The sequence below is a fragment of the Sabethes cyaneus genome, chromosome 3 (genome assembly GCF_943734655.1).
Source record: "Sabethes cyaneus chromosome 3, idSabCyanKW18_F2, whole genome shotgun sequence".
Classification (NCBI taxonomy): domain Eukaryota; kingdom Metazoa; phylum Arthropoda; class Insecta; order Diptera; family Culicidae; genus Sabethes; species Sabethes cyaneus.
In genome coordinates, this window is record NC_071355.1 from 15,939,502 (window position 1) to 15,958,951 (window position 19,450).

Below are 19,450 nucleotides of genomic sequence, written 5' to 3' on the forward strand. Positions count from 1 at the left end.
ATCCACAAGGACAACGTAGAAGAGGCAGACCCAGAGGCTGGCAATGGCAATGCTGCTTAGCCGGACCGGCAAGTATGGACACATAAGTAAGTACGTAAGCTATGATTTATTATACCAGAAAAGGTATTTTATCCAAATATCCATACGTTAAGCTGGCCGTGTGATAAAACAAAACTTCGTTATATTGAAATATTACGGTGCGTTCATTGTGTAATTAAATATATAGTTCGGTACGACCATAAATGACCTAAATGGTAAGGTGCGACCAGGGATTATTCAAACAGTTCGATACGATCAATGAAAAGTAAAACGATTCGGTGTGATCATGATTGAATGAAGTGTATGGTTCGGTACGGCCATTTATAAGTAAAATGATTTGGTACGATCATTGTTAACTGAACTGTGTGGTTCGGTACGACCATAGATGAATTAAATGATTGGGTACGATCATTCTTGAAGGAAGCATATCGATCATGGATTATTAAAACGGGACGGTACGATCATTTGTGAGTTAAAAAATTTGGTGTCATCATTATTAAATGAAATGTATTGTTCGGTACTACCATAATTGAATAAAAAGATATGGATCGTTAAGACCATAGACGAAAGAAATAGATTGATTCGACCATTGATAAATAAAGTGGTTTTGTACGAGCATTGTCGAATAGATGGCTATATTCAGTGTAAACCAAGCACCAGATTATGAACATAATGCAGGCTTAAGTTTATACAGGTTTAAGCTATTGATTTATTTGGATTTTTGGCAGATAAATTGGTTGATCCATTTTAAATCGATTTCTAAAGCTGAATTGGATTCTGATAAACTGGAATGTATTTAAGTGCCAATTATAAGGAATAGCATGGAACTATTTTTTCTTTTTCTGGCAAAAACGCATTCAGTATGCTAGAATCTAGAATGTAAATATCTACGTATTACTGGAAAGACAAAAACAGCAGTTACATAAAGTCAAAGTTCTTCTTAGATTTGCTTTGCTATCTCTTACTGGTTGCGAATTATTATGATCTGTTTGAAACGAGCACTTAAATGGGCTGCTTTCTCTTCAGTAATCCTTCGTTGCTCTTCTGGTTGCTGCTGAAATGTACGCTCCTGCTGCCACAGTAATACTAGTAAACTTGGCACGGACTTTTACAGAACTATGCGACATCAGAACTATGTGCATTAGAGTGTCCCAAAATAGCACTATGTCAGAAAACCCGGGGGCTCACCTCTCAAATGATAGCTTAGGGTGTCACAACAAAACTTTTATATGACGTCATCATTGGTTGCCGCGATTTAGGGGTCGCACATTTGAGTTTTATGAAAAAATGGCATTTTTCAGGAGTAAATTAAAAAAAAATTTTTAGAAATGTTAAAGTAGGCGAAACAAGGTACTTAACTATTTTTTTCACAATCATTGGGATCTGATACATTCATAAAAAAGTCATGGAGGCATGTCTGGAGTCATATTTGGTTACAAAAAATTATTGAATTCGGGAAAAATTTAAAATTTTCGAAATTTCATTTAAATAAACGTCAAAACAGGGTATCGAACACTGTCTCAAAGCAACGTAGCTATACTGTATAGATGGGAAATTTTATGACGAACAACTTTGCCGAAGAAAGTAAGGACGTATCTTTAAATCTGGCTGAGATATTTACCATTTTCTAAAGGCGAAACAAAACACATTTCTGTAATTTTCAAATTTTAGCAGTTTCATGTGAAAGAGGTAAATGATAAAACTTGAACTATTTACTCTGAACGTTTTTAATGAGAGGAAACATGCACCTTCCAAAGAATTTGGCACCAATTAGGCTCAAGAATCACTTTTAAAAAAGGCGTATTTATTTTAATAAGTACTATGTTTGAGAATTTGTATCTCCTGAAACTAGGTTTGCTCCATAATGAAGCCTAAGGGTGAGTTTTTGAAAATTTAGTTTTAAACATGAAAAAATAAACACCGAAAAAAATTCACTATGTTCTAAAGTAAGGAACAAATGTAAAATTAAAATATACAGGAAAAACTTCGAATATTTTTTTTGGAAAAATAGTGGTGATTTGATGCATTTTGACGCTTTTTCTGAAATCGTACATTTGTCAAAGGATTTTGCAGAACAACGACTTTTATGAATATTTTGTAACCTAAGATTATTATTATATTTCTTATTATTATTCTTATATTTCTCGTTATACATATATGTAATTTGAATTTGAAGAACAACTTCGAATGTGCTTAACAACACGTGTTCAAAATAATAATTATCTTTTAAATACAGCCGTATTTCAGATATTTGAAAAAAAAAGTTTAATATATTTTATTATTTTATTTTAAACGTGCCCTTTTCATATGTTATCCTTTCAATTTGTATGAATACACCTTGCTGATTCTACCATCTACTGATAGTACAAAAAGCGTCAAAAAAATTTCAGTGTTTATTTTTTCAGGTTTGAAAATCAAATTTCTACAACTCACGCTTAGGCATCATTTTGGAGCAAACCTAGTTTCGGGAGATACGATTTTTCAAACATAGTACATATTAAAATAAATACGCCTTTTTTAAAAGTGATTCTTGAGCCTAATTGGTGCCAAATTCTTTGGAAGGTGCACATTTCTTCCTATCAAACACGTAGGTAACGTTTAGAATAAATACTTCAAGTTTTATCATTTACCTTTTTCACGTGGAACTTCTAAAATTTGAAAATTGTGAAAATATGTTTGGTTCCGCCATTAGAAAAACGTGAATACCTCAGCGAGATTTGAACATACATCCGTACTTTCCTCGGCAAAGTTGTTCGTCATAAAATTTCCCATCTATACAGTATACGTACGTTACTCTGAGATACTGTTCGATACCCTGTTTTGACGTTTATTTAAATGAAATTTCGAAAACTTTAAATTTTTCCCGAATTCAATAATTTTTTGTAACCAAATATGACTCCAGATATGCCTCCATGACTTTTTTATAAATGTATCAGATCCCAATGATTGTGAAAAAAATAGTTAAGTACCTTGTTTCACCTACTTTAACATTTCTAAAACTATTTTTTTGAATCTACTCCTGAAAAATGCCATTTTTTCATAAAACTCAAATGTGCGACCCCTAAATCGCGGCAACCAATGATGACGTCATATAAAAGTTTTGTTGTGACACCCTCAGCTATCATTTGAGGGGTGAGCCCCCGGGTTTTCTGACATAGTGCTATTTTGGGACACTCTAATGTGCATCGATTAGCGGCAAAACGTGAACCTCATTGCTTGAAGGCTCTATATTGCTCCTTAGTACGGCTGACTGACCGAAAATAGTTGCATAGTTTGTTGCCCTTATCTGCTGGCATGGAATCTGCGAATCGAGCGAGTACCTTGACGTGATCCAATAAATCTACCGTCATATCCCGATCGTTGTCGTTTTCCAGGTCTTCAAACACTGTCCACACTCTTAGATATTCTCTATTATAATTTGCTAGGAACTACTCAGTTCCTGTGTTTTAGCGGTAATATTTACAATAGACGAAAAGAATCTTGGCAATAGATGAAAGTAATCAAATTCAAGGTGTGGAATAGGTAGTATTCTTAGGGCAGGCGCGAGACAACACGTGAATGGGAAAAAGCGAAACATTTGATGATAGCGAAATTTGAAATATGCTTATTTAGTTCATAGTTTGTTGTATTTACCAAGTTAGGAGGTCCCGGAGGAGTGATTGGAATTATAAATGCAATCATGACATGAGAATCATAATGAGCTATTTATAGGCGATTATCGTATCGATTATCGGTTTAGCTATTTTATGTTTTATGTTGGACAACACATTTAACCCATTCATGGAGGGGCACGCGCTAGTGTTGGCGCGCAATTGCTTTAATTGCAATCGGTTCGTACTGTTTTTGTAGACAAAATTACTGCATATTTTTATTTTACAATTTATTGGTAATGATTGGCATTAAAAACTGTTATGTTAATGAAAAGAACAAAGGAGATTTCGATGTAGACTCCTTCAGTTTGCTTATAAAAGTTGTCCCGAAACTTTATACCAATTAGGGCAAGCATACCCTCAGTAGAAGGAGGTAGTACCAATAGTGGTGGACTTGAATAAAATACACCCTTCTGCTTCTAAATAACGTATATATAATCTTCACCTAGGTTATACAGGTTTGCTTGAAATAATCGTTTCTTCACTTAGTGGCAAAATGAAATGTGTAGAAATATTCCGCAGGTGTTGTTAAGATTTTCTGATTAAAATTAAAGTTAGCCCACGAATCGTCCAATCTAAGGACCTCGGTAGGAACCCTGCCACCACTATAGGCAAACCAATGATGGTAGAAAAAATCTCTCTCTTTAACAAAACTAGAATTTTTAATAATTCCCACCGTCTTTTTTAGCAAGATTACGAATGTTTTAATGGGCTGGTACCGGAAGGCCTAAACACAAATGGCCGAATCATGAATGGCCGAATTTCAACAACAGTAACAGAAGGCCGAATCACGAAAGGCCTAATTTTTTCGGGATGCCTAAATAACTATTCAATAAAAAAATATAAATTGGCAAGCAGTTAACAAATAACTTATCATAACTTATCATAATCAAACAAAAACCACAATAGCAACACAACTATTTACTGTAGAGTATAGATGAGATAAGTGCAAATGATTCACGTTCCTTATAAGGTGTGAGACCTATATACCGTGTCAGAGCAAATGTTTTCTAGATGATTCAGGGCGAAACGGTCGCAGGCAGCGAGTGTGTGCCGATGACCCGCCGGAAGCCTCGGAAGCCCCCCCGCAGAAACCACTTCTATTTAGGTGCGTGCATTTTCCTAGGCTTACTGCCTAGTAGGTATTATCCCTTAGTTAAGTCCGAGCAAGCGGCAGCGAGTAAGCACAGCATGTACCCAACGTTTGTGCAGGTTGATGGGCGTGAATATTTTCGGCCTAATATGTTGTTCGGCCATACGTGTTTCGACCTTTTGTGATTCGATCATTAGATATATTAATGCAGAAAAAGCGAAACCGTCTCCAGCAAAAATATTCCTCTTTAATGTGCAAAATGTTGTCTAGAACATCACATTGAGCTGTCTGTTGAAATAAACATGTTACAAGAAGAAATGTGATTTGAGGGGTCGTTTATAAACAAAGGTCTATTGCTGAAAATGGGTAAAAGGTAGAAGTTTGATATCTTCAGAAAAATTACTTGAAATTGGTTTGTCTTTTATATTCTGAAACCAAAAAGGTGAAAAAAAATTTACTCAAAAAGTTATTACTTAAATTGTTGTTAAAGTAACACGTAAATATTGGAAGATCCCTTAAAAAGATGCATCATTTTTTCATTCAAAAAGTTGCCGAAGACTACATTGAGCTGAGACACGCCGTTTAACCACAAATATATTTGTCCCGAAATTTCAATTTCTGGCCCATAGTGCATTGGTTGACGCGATTTAGGGGTCGCGCATTTGAGTTTTATGAAAAACTGGCATTTTTCGGAAGTAAATTCAAAAAAATATTTTTAGAAATGTTAAAGTAGGTGAAACAAGGCACCTAACTATTTTTTTTCACAACCATTGAGACCTGATACATTCATGAAAAAGTTATGGTGACATGTCTGGAGTCTTATTTGGTTACAAAAATTTATTGAATTCAGCAAAATTTTGAAATTTTCGAAATTGCATTTAAATAAACGTCCAAACAGGGTGTCGAACAGTGTCTCAGAGCAACGTGACTATACTGTATAGATGGGAAAGTTTATGACGAACAACTTTGCCGAAGTAAGTATGGACGTATGTTAAAATCTCGCTTTGATATTTACGATTCAATTAAGACGGAACCAAACACATTTCTGTAATTTTCAAATTTTAGCAGTTTTACGTGAAAGAGGTGCATGACAAAGTTTGAATGTCCTGAACGTCACCTACGTTTTTGATAACAGGAAATATGTACTTTCCACACAATTCGGCACCATTTACGCTCAAGAATCACTTTTTAAAAAGGGCGTATTAATTTTATTAGGTACTATGTTTCAAAAATCGTATCTCGGAAACTAGGTTTGCTCCAAAATGATGTCCAAGCGTGAGTTGTAGAAAATTGATTAGATTGATTAGAGTGAGACTCTAACCATATATTAGATAATCTCACATCTAGTTTCGTGGTGTCGTGTACTGATAGTTTAATTGTCAAAACCCTTGGGCGCAAACCGAGAGACAATGGGTTAGAGTTCCACTCAGTAATTGAACTACGCAATATATTTTTGGCCCCACATTGAAGTTTCGCAATATTATCCAGTCTACCACTCTTCGTCACCAAACGCTCCTCCACCATTAATAAAAAAAAATTTACGTTGGGCCGCGATAAGTAAAACAGGTTAATAATGCCGGTACACAGAGGAATGCAAAAATTTGTTTTTTGGAACATTTAGTTGACGATTCTTCAATTCACTGCGCCAAATAATCTTCTTAATAATTCTTATATGTGTGGGAAATACATTTGAAAATTTCTGTATATCACATTCACAAACCTGCCTTCTATTTAAAAATCTATCGAAATTACTGAATCGAAATACATTTGGAATACATACCAGATTGAATTCCACTTTTAGACCTTGGGCTTTAAACAATAAGCAGGAAAACTACTTTAACAAATCGTTTGTCGTTTATTTGTCATCAATTTAATATGTTAATAAGAAATCAAACAATCCATCAATGGCTAGTATTTCTTCGCGCTTCACAGTAAAGCTTTATTATTTAATCAAACTTGTACGGCGACTTCAATCAGATTCATAACAAATAAAAACACTTAGGCCTAATCTAATCCAGTGCACAGTGTGCAGTTTACTGGCGAATGATGTTTTAAATCTCAGAGCAGCGCTCAGCTTCAAAGAAATAGCAGGTACCTTCGGTCGGTGCTCGACCTAAACTTAAGAAAGCTCAGCAAAAACTCATCAAACAATGTCGAGCCGTAAAACACAAATAAACTGACCAAAGCGATACGGCCCTAGTCGTAGTCGTAGTCACTAGCTAGCATTCGAAAGGAAGAAGGAAAAAAAATGAGCAAATTGCGAGCCTCAACAAAATACTTTGCCCCGATAAAAAGGGATAATTTTATAGCAAAGTAGGATTACTACTGGCAAAACGGTTGCGATTACGCTTCTAGAGGATTAAACTTTTGGTCTGTATTTCGTCGGGCGCTGTGCGTAGAGCCTCACCTCCGTGTTCCTCTCCACGACTTCTCGCCGATATCCATCAGGACAGGATTTGACCATCTCGAGGAGGTTACTGTGCGCGCACACGTACACACGCACACAGTCACGCACTTTAAATCGAACGAACGACGGATGGCGCCGCCGGCCGGTCGGCGGAAAGGACGACAGGAGCTAGGATTTACAGATTTATAGGTTAGCGACGAGAAAGTGAAGAGCAGCTGATGAAAGGTAACATCACACTAACGAGCATCTTCAAGTGGTTGTCCGCGTGGAAGATACCGACGCTGTTGCCACCGTCGGTGATAACAATGGCAGTAGCTTCCGTCCTCCGTTCCGTGGCGGGGTTGCCTGCTGCCGGGGCCGACCCGGAGTGGGGAACCGCGACGGGTGCACCTTATCCTTTGCCGCTCCGGACGAACCTTGCTGCTGCAGGTTCACATTTCGGTAATAGCGCTGTTTGCCGCCGGGATCACCGTAAAAGTCCTCGAAACTGCTAAGTGGCTGTTTTGACCGAACCGAAAAGTACAATAGAAAAGAAAGGGAAGAGAAGAGCCAGCAAGAAGATTAACAAAATGATGGTTTAGAGAGTTTCGGTGGAAAATGGCATTGTGCCGGAGCCAACGAGAATTATTAAATTGGCGATTTGTAGCAACTTGAGAGCCCAGAGGAGGTCTCACGGATACATAAAATGAACACTAATTGCGCTTTCTGGTTGATTGGTAGATGCTTCTAATTTGGGAGATTTTTTTCTTCGAAATTGCGGGAATAGAAGCTTTCACCATCGTTACCATTCGGCGCTGAATTGCTATTAAATATGCAATCCTCTTTGTCTAATTGGCGGGCAATGCTCTTCTATTCATTTATGTATTATCATTATCAAAAGTGGAGAGCACCTTCAATATTTTTTTCATTTAATATTCCTACAAAACACAATCTACTCACGTTAGACAAAAGGCCGTGGTGAAAAGCGGCAGGTTGGCCCCAGTGCTTGTTCCAGTCGTTACCGTACGCGAAAGCTGGTTGATAACTTAGCAAGTTACCCAAAGCTACAAAATAGGAAATGATTATTTACGTGCTAAAAAAAGCGCCTACCGGTAGGCAATGTATTCAGACGTTTTCGAACATTTGCAACCATACCTGCGTGATAACTGACATAGTTCTGCGGTGTTAGAGATAAACTGGGTTTCGGAGGTTCGTGGAACTGGAAGGGACCCACCGGGGCCCCATAACTGGATACTGCAGGCACCGTCGAATGCACTGGCACTGGTCGCTTCACTAGCGATGGTTGTAGCTTATTTTTACTATGACTATAGTCGAAGTTAAACACCGAATGGTGCGGTAACCGAAGTTCCTTGAATACCGGCACAGCCAGTGGAAGACCGCGGTAGTAGTTGGCCGTATGTTTTTGGTACAGATCCTGCTCCCACGGCATGGGAACGGAGTAGGTGCTTTCTACGGCTTCAATGTCGTTGTGGCCGTACGCCCCGGCCGGCGAGGTATACCGGCCGTCCGAGCTCTGCGCCACCAGGAATGTCGGTCGAGAGGACCGATATGGATGCTGGTGGACCTGGTGGCGCCTCTGCTCCAGCAGTACCCCATCCGGGACGGCAATACCCTCCCGCTGGAGATGGTTTAACGCGAGCCGATCGGTGTGAAAGGCCGAATCCGGAATTTTACCGCCGGCATGTGGAAGGACTTGCTCACGGAATAGCTGTCGTTTCTGGCGAAGGGAGAGAAGAAAATAGTTTCAACCAGGTGCTGGTAGTTTGATTTTTTTGTCGATATATGTACTTGGTCGATATACATTCGGTATATAAAGCTAGAAGAAGTGAAATGTGCCAACGAAAATAGAACTTTAAATCATTTACAGAAGATAAATGACTCTTTACGGTGACCTTAAAGCTATTGTAATGTTCTGTTGGGACAACTGAATCGATTTGTTGAAATTTTTCCTGCACGTTTTTCCTTATAAAAGATAAATAACAAATGGTTCGATTAGTCGGATTCAGCAATAGCGAATGGACTTTTTAATCTAGCTGAATTCCATTAAAATAACGTCATTCATCTTGTGATCTGAGGATTTCTTTGACATGCCATGATAATCTTAACTTTCAAATGTTCGCTCTCTGACCGTAGTTTATGCAGATTAAGAGTAAACCGATATTTTTTTTTGGAGTACGGGATAAGGACGAACTATTTTCGTTAATGTTTCTTCAGATATTTTGACAGTTCGTAATATGATTTCAGAAGGTAGTGCATTACAATTTTAATTCTTTCCTACTGTCAAACGAATAAGATTGTTATAATGCCGAGTAGCTGGAATTCTCATTTCCATTCGTTAGTCTGTTATTTTTACGTGATAAATAACAACTGTTGGACAGTTTCTCAGTTGGTTTCACAATACGACATTAGTCTAACAAGCCAGTCGTCGTCGATTCAAATTTCGGTTGGGAGAGACTACGAACGAAAAAAGACTACAAAATGACGATGAAAAGACACTAAAATAGAAACAAAATAGACGAAAAACGGTAAAAAGCTGTCAAAACCCGACTAAAAATACCAAAATCTGAAGTCTTAAAGCGACAAAATTACAACAGACCATGGAAAGATTACAAAAATACAACAGAAAAATGACAAAAAGACAACGGATACAAAGAAACAGCAACAAAGGGCTGACAAAACGCATTGAAAAGACAACAATAAAATGTCGAAAATATGACAAAATATGACGAAGAGGTGACAAAATGATAACGAAAGAACAAGTAGTCGAAGAGACAACAAAAATAAGATGAAAAAGCCGTAAAGATGCCAAAGAAGCGATAAAAAATGTCAAAAATATAATAAGGACCGAACTAAATGACCGCTAACAGATGCAGTAAAAGCGACGAGGAAAAGGTAAAAAGACAGCAAAACAGCAACAAGATATGCCAAAAAATACTACAAATGATCACAAATAACGCCTTTAAGAGCTACCAAAATCGCAGAGATGATGTAAAGATACCAGAATGCAGATATTAAATAGACAACAACCAAAATGACAAGAAGGCAACAGCTCTTTTGCAACAAAAAACAAAAAAGACAACGAACGAAAGTCAAGAGTAAGCGTACTTGACTAGAGTAAGCGTACTGAAAAAAGTAAAAATTTCCTACAAATACAATACAAAATACCTGCAAAAAGAAATACAATAAAGACTGATCACACGTTTAGGCGCAAATAACTTTCTTGAGGGGTGATTAGAAGACAGATGGTAAAACTACGGATTTTTCCTCTGAAAATTGTGGCCAATGTTGCAAATTGAGCAAGAAGCAAACGCTGCCTACTCTCACGCGAGCGAGTATGAGAAGCATAGCACAGCTGCCGTTGCTGTGTGCACACGCACAACCTCGTACCGTCTTTCTGCATAGTCCGCTCACGAGGCAACAACTCGTTAATGCCGTTTTTGTGATGAATCATCGAGTATGACAGTATATCAATTAGATAGACTGTATTTATTATGAAATTTGCATACCGACTAGTGGTAAAAGCTTAACCTTCCTAATGCATTAGAAAAAAGTTACATATTATGCATTAAGGGTCGAAAACGACCCAAGTTTTGAAATTGCTCTCATTCATCCATTTTCAATCCGAATTTCGTTTTCTTTACCTCGTTTGAAAGCTATGACCAAAAACTAGCACCCAAGGTATGTTGGGGAATATTTGTTGACTGATGGCCACTTCTGCGTCAGTTCCGGAACACCCACTACCAGGTCCCGGGGAACATTTTTATGTTTTGAGATAATTCATTTTGCGGCACATCAAATCACATTGGTTTGACAAAATAAGATTAAAGGAAGTGCAATGGGAACATTTTGGACCCAAGCGGCCATTTCCTCATTGGTTCTGGAACATACGGTACCCGGTTTTTGAGGATAATTTTAAATTTTAGGATGATTTATCTTGCGACACGTCAAATTACATCAGCTTGATAACGTAAGACTATTGAAAGTATAATAAAGACATTTTGAAGGCAAATGGCTACATCAGCATTGGTCCCGGAACATCCGGTACCCGGGTTTTGGGGCCATTTTTGTATTTTAGGATAACCCATCTTGCGACACATCAAATCACATCAGCTTGATTAAATAAGACTGATGAAAATAAAATAAGGTCATTTAGAAGCCAAATGGCCATTTTACCATCGGTTCCGGAACATCCGGTACCTGGTTCCGCGGGATATTTTTGGATTGTGAAATAATTCATCTTGCGGCACATCAAATCACAACGCCTTGATCAAATAAAACAGTTCCAAGAGCTATGGGGACCATTTGAAGACAAATGGCCATTTCATCATCGGTTCCGGAACATCGGGTGCACGGTTTATGAGAACATTTTTGGCTAGGATAATTCATCATGCGCCACATCAAATCACATTGGCTTGATGAAATAACACCAATGGAAGTACAATGGAAAAATTTTGGAGCCTAAATTACCATTTCATCATCGGTTCCGGACTATTCGGTATCCGGGTTTTGGGGACATTTTTGGATTACAGGGTAATTCATATGCCCCGAGTTACCCCGTTTTACGGTTCATTATAAATACCGGGTACCGGATTATATGCGACTGACGCCCCATTATACTTCCATTGTTGTTATTTTATCAACGCGATGTGATTTGAGGTGCCGCATGGTGAATTATCTCAAAAGTCAAAAATGTCCCCCGAAACTGGTACCGGATACCCAGTACCGATGGTAAAGTGGCCATTTGGCTTCTAAATGACATTGTTTTACTTCCATCAGTCTTATTTTATCAAGCCGATGTGTTTTGATATGTCACATTATGAGTTATTCTAAAATACAAAAATGTCCCCAAAAACCGGGTACCGGATGTTCCAGGACCGATGCTGATGTGACCATTTGCCTTCAACATGTGTTTATTATACTTTCAATAGTCTTATGCTATCAAAGTGATGAAATTTGACGTGCCGCAATAGAAATCATCCTAAAATTCAAAAAAGGCCTCAAAAACCAGGTACCGGATGTTCCGTAACTGATGGGGAAGTGGCCATTCGGGTCCAAAATGTCCCCGTTGTACTTCCACTAGTCTTATTTTATCAAGCCAATGTGATTTGATGTGCCGCAAAATGAATTATCTCAAAATATAAAAATGTTCCCCGGGACCTGGTAGGGGGTGTTCCGGAACCGACGCAGAAGTGGCCATCAGTCAACAAATATTCCCCAACATACCTTGGGTACTAGTTTTTGGCCATATCTTTCAAACGAGGTAAAGAAAACGAAATTCGGATTGAAAATGGATGAATGAGAGCAATTTCAAAACTTGGGTCGTTTTCGACCCTTAATGCATAATATGTAACTTTTTTTGCTGTGGCTCTTCCAGATGTCGCTGAAAGCTGAAACTCCCCCACAATGCTAATTTTCCAAAGTTAGGAAAAGTCAGAAAATTTCAAGTCTCTAGCTCGTTCCGTTACTGAGTATCAAGCTTTGTAAGTATGCCGATGGGTCGAAAACGACCCCAATGCACTAGGAAGGTTAAGAGAAAGCCGTGATTTCTTACATGTGGATTGAGATCGCGGATAATCGCTTGATTTTATTGGATGTGGCTATGTTTGATGCTTTTACATGCTACATAATTATGAATTAGCGTGTTTTACACCAAAATAAAATGCGCATTCATAATTTTACCAAATAGTTTCCGCGTTTTTAAGCAATTAATAGCATGGGCCATTCTACCCCCACGGTGCGTTCTGGACAGTCTTCCCCTACTTTTTCTTTTCTCTTTCGTCTTACGCCCTCGATTTTACACGCGGGTGGTTGTGCGATCTCCTTTGGCGCAGTTAGAGAGGGTGCCCAGGGGACCAGCCGGAAAAATTCAGTGTACATGTTCCCAAAAATAGTTTTATCCTTATTTTTCTTCTGCAAAAAGCAAACGAATATCAATAGCTTTGTAGTAATGATATTACAAGACGAAACCTGACTTGTGAAAGGGACGAGAGAGGGAATCTAATCACAAGCGAGTGCGAAATGGTCTTTAGGTGGAAACCGTCCATCGATGAACACTTCCCCAAGCAACCAAAAGTTCGTGTTTCACTTAAGAAACGAACTTGGAAGTTCATATTTGGTTCAAATTTAGTTCCGCAGGACTTTCTTGGTGAACAACCAGACACTACACTTGTAAACCGAACTTCATCCTCAATAAAGTATCGTTAATATCTGTAGCAACTTCACAGTTGCTGCTGGTGCTGGAAAGTTCAACATGCAACTTGAAAGTAACTAAAAGTTCGGATAATAGTGTCTAAGGAAGGTTAACAAGCTTTATGTCTATGGACCTATAGCTTGCTCAGCAGCTTTACCTGTAATTAACCGAAGTTCAAAGTTGTTCTTTGCATAGAGCGTTAAGCAGCTTCTAAAGAAACTTTGTGAAAAATTTATAAATAGCACTTTGAATTTTATTTTTATACTTTTCTATTTTCTACCTCTGCCTCCTTCTAACTTCTGTAAAGTCGGTTCATGCGATTACAATAGATCATATAAAAAAACTCTAATCCTGATGCATTGCGCCATCTCTGACGCCGCTATAGCGACACTATAGTGACATGAATTTTACCGATGAGTTGTTCTTGAGTGTAAGTTCGTTTCGGGACTGTGGTAAATGAGAAATTAGCACATCGAGTAAAATCAATGCAAATCGCATATTCCAGCAACGGAGCAGTGGTATGCATCTAAGTCACCGAAAGGGAGTACTCGAGTTCAAATCCCCGAGGTTTAGTTAGTTATAATAAATTAATAGTCGCTTTTTACGCGATTTGTTTTTACGCGTCTATTTTTAAGCGAATTTCGGAATTTACGCGCATGTGCTCAAAGCGTCTATTTTTTCGAGTAGTTTTGAAATACACAAAGTTTTTTTACGCGAAATTTTGATTTTTTTACGCGAATTTCGGAATTTACACGGATTTTTTTAAGCAAATTTCGGAATTAACGCGGTTTTTTACGCGGTTTTGATTTTCGCGGGACGTATCCTTCGCGTAAAAAGCGACTTGAGTGTATTTATAAAAAAAACAGTCGATTATTCTTCTGACGATCTTTCATTGAATAAAATAATTTATATTGGTTATCACTATTAACCGAAATTAAATGCCTTAGTTTAAATGGGAAATGTCATAAAAGTACAAAACAGGAAGAAGTGGGAAAGTTCCGCCAATTTTTTTTTATTTTTAAGATTTTTGGAGTTTCTTTTTGGGCTGAACAGTGTTCTATATAGCGACTTAAGTGAACTTTTGGCGAACTTTCTAGTTCTGTTAGAAGCTGCATTGAATTTCCTTCGAAGTTTAATCATCAAATACGAACTTGAAAGTACGGTTAATTACTTAAAAATTAAGCTGAATAGAGTTCAATCCATGATCATTTTGTTGGCTGATTAAGCCAAAAAATCCCCTTTTATCGCAACTTTTGGTTACTTGGGTCAATGGTGAAATTGCAAAAGGAGGCGGAACGGATATTAACCTGGGAGTGCCTGTGGAAGCTAGTAATGGTCCAGGACCTGAAAAAATTAAACGAAAAATCGCGTTGCTTAAGACCTATAAAGCCGCTGGTAAAGACCGTTTACCGGCAGAACTGGTGGAGGAGAAGCTACCGGAGGAATGAATGGAAGGACGCTGGTAAAGCCGCTTACAAAGTACTATCGCAGCACATGGTTTCGTAAGGAATTATCGGTTTAATGGGGCTCGTGGCTCGGGCAACTGCGGACCATATTTTTATCATTCGACACATCAGATAGATCAGATGTAGGGAATACAACCTACCCACGAATCATATCTTAATTGTTTCCAAAGCAGCATACGATACAGTCGATCGAAACCACCTATATGGCAGATAATGCAAGAACACGATTTTCGCGCGATTCTCGGAAACACTCTCGAGTCCCTTCAAGGCGCATCCTGTTCAGCATCGCTCTTGAGGGGGTAATCCGGGGGTATCGAAACGAGAGGCACAATTTTTACCAAGGGTAGCCAACTCCTAGCCAGTAATTTTGCGACGCAAAACGCTACGATCAATAAGCTACGATAACCGCCGTACGAAGCTAACAATGTACAAAACTATTATTAGATCGGCTCCACGAGCAGGATGGCTCGACCAGGTCGAAAGAGATTTGCGACTTCTGAACCGGCTGGAAAATTAGCGACGAGTGGCCCAAAATCGAGTTGAATGGAGCTGCTATATCTATGCTGCTAACGACAACGATGACAATGGCGCTTATATAAGTTTTTGTACAGAGTGAATTTTTTTTTAGAAGGCACCCCCTGGCCTCTGCCTCCAAGCGAGTGATTAGTATCAGCTACTCGGGCTTCAATGACGAGCGACTGCGTCGACTCGTCGCAATACATGACCTAATCGAGCTATCTAGCACGTTGGCGCCTCTTTTTCTGATCTCGGTAAGGTTCTTGAAGAGGACGGATTCCACCGCACAGTCGTCCGGCATCCTTGCGACGTGGCCGGCCCACCATAGTCTTTCAACTTTCGCCAGGTGTGCGATGGGAATCTCTCAAAGTAGTGCCTTCAACTCGTGGTTCTCCGCCATCCGTTTGTACTCCGCCAAAAATGGACCTTCGTACGGTAAGTGCATGTATGTCTTCCGTAAGCAAAGTTACTGTCTCAAGTCCGTATCCGTTTGATCGGCCGCGTCAGTTTGTTCGGAAAACCGTACTCGCGCATAATCTGTCATAGACGTTCGCGTTCAACTGTATCGTACGCTGCCCTGAAATTCACGAAAATATTATGCGTGGGCACGTTGTACTCCTGACATTTCTGGAGGATTGCTGGAAAATTTGATCCGTAATTAGTAAAAGGGCCCCATAAAGCTCACCTGATACTGCCCTACGAATTCTTTTGGCATTGAGGATAAACGATACTGAAAAATCTGGGCGAGCACCTTGTAGGTGGCGTTGACCAGCGTAATACGGTGGTAATTACAGCAATCTAGCTGATCGCCCTTTTTGTAGATGGGACAGACCACACCCTCCATCCACTCCTCCGGTTGTTTCTCCTCCTCCTAAATCTCTAAAAAATTTCAGTGAAGTGTCGTTTCAAGCGGTTCTTGGCCATTTGTATAGAGTTCTGCCAGGAGTCGGTCCTTTCTGGCGGCTCTATTATTCTTCAGTTGACCGATTTCTCGTCGGATCTCTTCGAAATCGGGAACCAGCACGCTGTTATCGTTTGTAGGCATTCCTAGGTTAACTTGCGTTGCGTCTCCTTCTGTTATATCGCCCTTTAGAAGCTCATCGAAGAATTGCTTCCATCTGTACTCAACCAAATTTTCTATAACTTTGACAAAAATCCACTTTTATGCAGTGATAGTCTTGATTTACTATAACAGCGATAACCGGAATATATGGCATAATTAGTTGGAGTTTTCGCACACTCCGTGATAGGGTTTTAACCAGGACATTGACATCTGCACATCATTTTGTCAGAAATGTTGTTATTCTTCGGGCCCACAGCAAATCCTGCCCCGGATAAAAGAGTGTTCGTGAGGCGCTCGTACCAGCTGTAGTTTAGGTGGCACATGAATTAATTTCAGCTTTATCCAAAACGTGTAGGAAGCGAGCTACGATTCTTACCACGCAAATATGACATCCTGTCAGGGGCCTGGTTTGGTTACAGATGAAATAAGGCGCATATAATATTATATGTTTTCGCCAACATAAAAACCCTTCCAGCTTCATTCAAATATTTTTCTATTTGTTGACAAAAGCGAACGATCGGCGATTCAGCCTTTTAAAAATGTACAACTTATAATGAAAAACAAGGCATATTTTCAAAATTATCTTGCAAATTTAGTTTAGATATACGGCTTTTGCAGTCTACGAAAATGATTTTAAAACGATATTTGTTGTATATCCGACGTTTCGGCTGTCTTGCAAATTTAGGTCAAAGGATATCAGAATTCCGCGAAACTTTCACCATTGTGAGATTAGAGAGAGAGAGAGAGAGAGAGAGAGAGAGAGAGAGAGAGAGAGAGAGAGAGAGAGAGAGAGGAAAGAATCGACTACAGATTGAGAGCTGTGAGTTCAACTCTCACCTTCTCTAAGTCTATATTTTTGCCCTAATATCAAGAATATTTCAGTTTGCCGGAATCAACATTCTTGGCATTAAGCATTTATTCTTCCCCAACAATAAAACCTACTAATTGGAAATGCTACCTCCGTAAATTATTAGAGCACTGCAATTTCATGTGCAATAACGAAACGTCTCATTTTCTGACGAAAGACCAAAGTCTTTAATTTTCGCCTAGAGTATTAAATAGGATTTGTTTGCAGGTCCGATTAGATCTAAACACTAGCTAAAATCGTTGCACTAGCTCTAAAAATTTTTTCGGTCTATTAAAACCTTAGCTGTTCCAAGTTGTTCCTAACAAGTCTACAATTAAAAGCGTTTAACTAAAAACTTTGCAATTTGATTCTTGGCAGATAACAACACGCGGGCACAAATTCACCTCTTCTCACTTTCACCATTTCAATTACCCGGATAACGTGCGTCAAACCATAATGTTTGCTGAGTAGAATCGAGATCAGAATTATGTACAGGAAATGCTTCATTTTGATCACTGGTTGTATGGCATTGGTTAGAAAAAAAAACGTTCAAATCCGATCCTGACGGCGAACCATCGGCCTAACCGGTGGAGAGGAATTCACTCCGCACGAGTGCCTGTAAGCAGAGAAAAGATAAACATAACATTAATTAATAAGACAAAAGTTGCTTTGTGTTTTATAAAACATCTGGGGAATCTAATTCATGTAAATCTCTTGTAATTACACCCCACATCAAGCACCCCGATGAAAGAAAAACCATGTAAACGATCCACGTGCCCATTCACTCTAGTATAGACAGGAAAAGTGCAAGTATTCGTCCCCTGGCTGTCACTCAGTGTACAGAACATGTTATTTTTTTTCGTTCGTTCGGTTTTCCATGTCTGTCTTTGGCACGCATGAATGTCCAACATCAGCATTCGATTCATCGTCATCCACGTCGTCTCTGTGTGGGAAGCGTCAGCAGCTGCTGTGCTGACAACACAGAAGTCAATTATTCTTCAACCACACTTTCCTCGAGTGCACTTCGTTCGGAATTTGACCCGTCCAACCACCCACTTGTTCGGGTTCTTTTTGCTGGAAAAAATTGTCGGTTGAACGGATGGAACGGTAACACAGATGATATATCCTATCTGGATTTATACCACTCCCTGCCCTCATAAAAGTCTCGAAGATCCACAGCAAGCCAGCACCGACGGACTAGTGGACTAGTGAAAGAGACGAGAAATGGCAACATTCATTAGTCTTCATTACTCCGTTCTGTTGCACTTTTCCGAGTGGCCTAGTTGAGTGCGATACCTTCCAATCTCTGGTGTGTCTACATCAGGAACGTCCTTCGGCTCCTTCGCATCCCGAAAAAAAGAGGGAATTGCTCTATCGGAAAATACGGTGTTGATGACGTGAAAATATTCTTGCTAGTGAAGGTAAACTTCTTGCAATGCTTATAGCATTCTAGTTTCGTTTTACGTACAGATTTTGTTTTTTGCGATCACATGCGAATTCATGCGAATGATAAAACAGTAAATCTCAATCTACAATAGACCATATCGATACACATTCGCAAGACAATGTTGCATTACCATTTGTAGCTATTTAGCACTAATGGAAAGACGATTATAGGCTTCTTGCTGCCAGCGAAAATCCTCTTACCGCTCCGCTACTGCTGGCAGGAGGCAAGGCAGCCCAATTGCACGGAAGCAGACACAATGACGGAGCGAACCCGGTACCATCCGCCGAGCCGCGCGTAAGCTGTTAATCGGTGCACTTTGGTAGCGGCAAATCCATCATCGGCTGAAATGGGACGTTAAATCGGTGTGGCAAATCCTTCGGAAAATCGCGTCAATTATATTGGAGCTGGGGATGCGATTACCGTCGAAAATCGATTCCTTTACCAAGTAGCTGTTCGTTGGCTGCGGGCGCTGTGTACTGAAATGCTCGGTTGATAAAAGGTAGTACGTGGGAAATTAAAACCATTTACCACAAACAGTCGGATAATTTGTTTTGTGCGTAATGGATCCCAATTACGGGATAAACGGCGGTATGCTTTTGCTTCCGGTGCAGTAAACTGATTTGCGAACGAATAGCATTATTATTAGATCAATAAAAATGAGAAATATCATTTTTCTCAACAAATATTCTTAATCACAGTTAGAAATATATCGAGAAATTATATCAATGAATT

The 19,450-nt window shown here is 39.2% G+C and overlaps 1 protein-coding gene across 1 annotated transcript; it reads right to left on the reverse strand.

Annotated features, from left to right (window-relative positions):
- Positions 1–6,711: 6,711 nt before the first annotated feature.
- LOC128743107 (uncharacterized) lies at positions 6,712–17,813 on the reverse strand. Its single transcript, XM_053839629.1, has 4 exons — positions 17,704–17,813; positions 8,324–8,906; positions 8,129–8,232; positions 6,712–7,687 (listed from the first exon to the last, which is right to left on the reverse strand). The coding sequence occupies exons 1-4, from the start codon at positions 17,776–17,778 to the stop codon at positions 7,439–7,441; spliced, it is 1,011 nt and encodes a 336-aa protein (XP_053695604.1). The 5' UTR covers positions 17,779–17,813; the 3' UTR covers positions 6,712–7,438.
- Positions 17,814–19,450: the final 1,637 nt, after the last annotated feature.